Source organism: Suillus paluster, assembly GCF_016628075.1.
Source record: "Suillus paluster strain FC165 chromosome Unknown EDB91scaffold_423, whole genome shotgun sequence".
NCBI lineage: Eukaryota > Fungi > Basidiomycota > Agaricomycetes > Boletales > Suillaceae > Suillus > Suillus paluster.
In genome coordinates, this window is record NW_024537983.1 from 884 (window position 1) to 4,890 (window position 4,007).

At 44.1% G+C, this 4,007-nt stretch overlaps 1 protein-coding gene across 1 annotated transcript; it reads right to left on the minus strand.

The window, feature by feature from the left end:
- Positions 1-224: 224 nt before the first annotated feature.
- On the minus strand, positions 225-3,631 carry EDB91DRAFT_1089794 (uncharacterized protein; the record flags this gene model as incomplete). The annotated part of the gene is made up of 15 exons (XM_041316601.1): positions 225-668; positions 726-888; positions 1,003-1,058; positions 1,127-1,270; positions 1,409-1,460; positions 1,491-1,548; positions 1,654-1,685; positions 1,821-1,981; positions 2,290-2,293; positions 2,371-2,417; positions 2,448-2,486; positions 2,545-2,676; positions 2,785-3,003; positions 3,055-3,452; positions 3,511-3,631. 15 exons carry the CDS (start codon positions 3,629-3,631, stop codon positions 225-227), a joined length of 2,070 nt encoding a protein of 689 aa, XP_041168524.1.
- Positions 3,632-4,007: the final 376 nt, after the last annotated feature.

The following is a 4,007-nucleotide window of genomic DNA, read 5'->3' on the forward strand; positions in this document are numbered from 1 at the left end:
TGACTTGGGAGTGGTGAGAAAGCGCACGTTCAATTGCTGGAGAAGGACTTGAGCTGCAACAAAAGTGACAGATGAGTATGAGGAATGCTCAGGGCATTCCGAAAGGAAGAAGGACAAGCTGGTATGATTGGGCTGTGAACTGCAGGAAGTGGAGGAGGACAAGGACGGTAAAATACCTGCATATGAGAATGTCTTCATCCTGTGCTGGAGGAGGGAATTATAAGCTAAATAAGGTTCCTTTGGACACGAAGAAACATGTCAGTATCCACATAGTCGACAAGAAAATAATCCCCATGGTTGTCAAAATCTGGGACAAGTAAAGCCCCGTGAATAATTGAATGAAGAGTGATAAATTCAGATGAAGCTGCGGGCCATGCACGTAGATGAGTTAGTTGCAGGTCTTGATCTAGGAGGCGCCAACGTGGTGAAGCATCCATGGGAAGAACCAAAGCGAGATCTAAGGTGCGCTTGCCGACAGTATGCTTGAACACGAACAATAACTTGACAAAGATATTTTTATCATTGCCGTCCTTGTCCTGGGTGTGGATTAGAGCGCAGTCACGACGCTCGTGGCCATGAAAACTTGGACTGCATTGCAGATAGTCGGTGGCCAACTTCCAGGTAGTAGTAGACTCATAGTGGACTTTGAGGTAGCAATGTTCATGAACCTTTTGAAAAAAAAGTGTCAGAGATTCAATTAACACTTCAGAGTGAAGGAAACTCACCTGGTCTTGTGGTGAAATTTTCAACCACCTTATTCCATCTGGTAATGGTATGTGGTGGGAGGGCAGGAAGTGATTCAGAAATGTCACAAGCTTCTTCCTGAACTGGTCAAAGGCGCGATTTGACCTGTTGTCTTCCTCCACTTGTGCTAGGCTGGTAAGATTCCTAAGGGGTGAACCAATATGCAGGTGAGCTTCAAATGGCTCGTTGTCGTGTCAGTCCTCTTCTTCAAGTGCTTCCTGTGAGAGTGTGAGTTTATGTCGTTCCTCATCAAGAAACACAATACGGCTGCGAATGAATTCAGCAACAAAGCTCTTATGATCAAGTTCAAGTATCTATGATATATGTGAAGTTGAAGTTATTGATGGGAAGCAAACTTCTTCCAGAGTTGGCGATGACATACCTGATTAGCAATATCCTTACGATTGGTCTGCTGTAGATACCAATGCTTGATCAGTTCGTGCTGCTTCTCGTTCGGTCTAGTACTGAAGTTGCGGGCGGCACCTTTCATGATGATGTCATCAAAGATGTGCTTTGAGGTGTGCATCTTGGGAAAATTCCAATTCTTTCATCACATCTGGATCAGGTCTCATTGATAATTGCCATGTACTCCTATTTCATGTTTGAATAAATACTATTGTCAGTATACTACATTGACATGAAACACAGAATCAACATAACATACCTCTAAATGCGTCTGAAACTTCAGAACCTCAGCTTTTCCTGCTTCGATTGTGCTTGTTGTGTGCACATCGAGTGACACATACATGTTGATATGGAGGTAGCTAGCTATGCACCGTAGAAGCTCATAGCCAGCTTCATCATCTGTGCGTGTCAGTACATTCTGGGCAGTATATAAGATTTGCTATCCGAATCAAATATGAGTAGTCCAGTCAATGAATATCTAGCTGTCAAATCAACATGCCATACCTTGGAAATGTCCCTGAAGTTTGTTACTGTCACTGTAGGTAATGTTAGTAACTCAATCAAAATGATTCAAATTGTGCCAGCATGTGAAGGCAGCAAACCTGTGGGCAATTAAGGAGGGTTTAATTAGTCTGATTCAGATAGCGAGCATATTAGATAAATCAACTCACTGGTTGTCAATCTTCTTCTCTGCGCTGCATCCCAGAGCTGCTGCATGTCGTTTGAGCTCGCCAAATAAATGTTTCCCCCATTCCCGTATATGATACACATGGAGGTGGTCCTGCAAAATCGTTTCGTGAGGGTTGGAATTTGGGATCTGCCAGAAGACATTCTATAAGGAAAAAAGTCAGATTCAATCAACGCTTATAGGATATAATGGGCACCAACCATAACTGGCCGCAGGCCCTGTTATTTTAATGCCTCTTCTCCAGCCGTTTTGTCCCTATTCCACAGTTCTACGCAAGCTTGTGCATCTTTGGGCAATCAGATTGGGTAAGTAGAGGCATTGTCATAGAGCTTATCCGATGGGATAAGGCAGATAGGACAGGGGCAATGACAATTTGTCCCCCGTATCAGCGCCATGACACATCTAGTATTGACCAATCAGAAAATCATCGACAGAATTAGTAGACAACGTACTGTTCTTCATAGTCAGCAGATAAGAGCAAAATGAACACATACAACCACCTAACGATACCATCATAACAGAGATATGCATACCCTGTCTTGGCGTAGAGTATTATGGTTTCGAGTAGCTTGAGAAACCCCTTGTGCCATACAATTCATTTGAGGTTCACGTATGTCAGTTTGCCATCCTCTTCGGAATCATCAGGAACCTATGCAAAAGAGTCACAGAAGCAATGAGACTTTCCATTAGATTTAATAAATATGTACTATCAGTAGCCAACCAACCATCCGCCCACCACCAAGCCCGTCAGTATTTCTGATGTGAACAGGGTAAGTTCCCACATCGAGCGAAGACCAGGTAAGCTTTGACCGTGCCCATGGAAGAAAGATGTGTCTTGTCTGCGTACAATATGAATGCAAATGGTACGCCATTTTCAGGTAAAGACGACTATAATACAACATGAAAGTAAGGGTATTGAATGACAGTACAAAAAAAATAAGTCATACTTGGACGTTCCACCAATGATCCGCAGTCCAAGGTTCATGAAAGAAATGCTCGTAATGTGTCCCATCGTGTTTATACAACTGCTGTGCATCCCAAACAAAGTGTGGCGCCAGTAATGGGTCCTGTAATAAGTCCAAGGCCCGGTCCCACAATGGGCGTGTATATACATCAAATGGGAGGTCCTCCCGTTTATGCTGGACAGTGATAGTATGTTTTTTGAACTGTAAAAATATTGGTAGCTACAAAGGGGAAACATGATGTTCTCCTCTTACAGGTGTCATCTGACCAGCCGCCCTGTCCCAGGCGGAAGAAACATCGCGGTGGGACTTGAATGTGAGTTTTGCTTGACCATTAGCAATTCTCCAGATGAGCCGCAACAGCTCATCCATGTGGTCCTTGTTCAGGGCAGCATTGTGTGCAAGTTTGGCAAACTTGAAGTCTGCACGACAGCTGAATGGCTGCCAGGGTTCTTTGTCGACAATGGGCGGCTGTTGGTCTTGCTTGCGTCCAAATGCAGAGAAAGTCTCTATAGAGGTTGCGCAACCAGAATGTGGATGATACTCCATCTTGAATGTATCAAGATCAGAGTGAACCGAAGGTACTGCTGCAAGCGAGGGCAGAGTAGGTGGTGTGGGACCGTGAGATGCCATGCTGGAATCTGAATCTGCACCTGAATTGTGAAAACATCAAATGAGTATAAGCGCATCATGAATAGTCAAAATACATACGCTGTTGTGAGTCTCCACCAACACTCATTGCATCAACCATATCTGATCCCATTTCAAATGATGGGCCTGCGATAAAGTCATCGGGCACATTCTCTGTGCAATCCTGGAGTGGGTCTGACATGACATGTGAACTAGTATTAGTTTGTCCCTTGAGAAGGCGCTTTCTCTTTCGACGCGCCTCTGATGGTTGGATTCAGACATTGAGGGTAATACATACTTGCATCCCCCATTTTCACTTCTGTTCAGCGCCATACAGGAATATTACAGGGAGAATATGAGACAGAAAGGCCCGAAGACGTGGGAGGAGGCAATACTGAGTAGAGAGGCGACAATATCAGATCCAAATCCTTACCGGCAATTTCCGAACTCAGTTTAAATTGAATCATTGATGTGTGCCCGCTTGGAAGCAACTTGGAAGTGCCAAAAATATACTATAGTCCTTGTAAGTGACAACACTGACGAGGTGATTCCTTGCAAGGACCTTGAAATAAGTCACA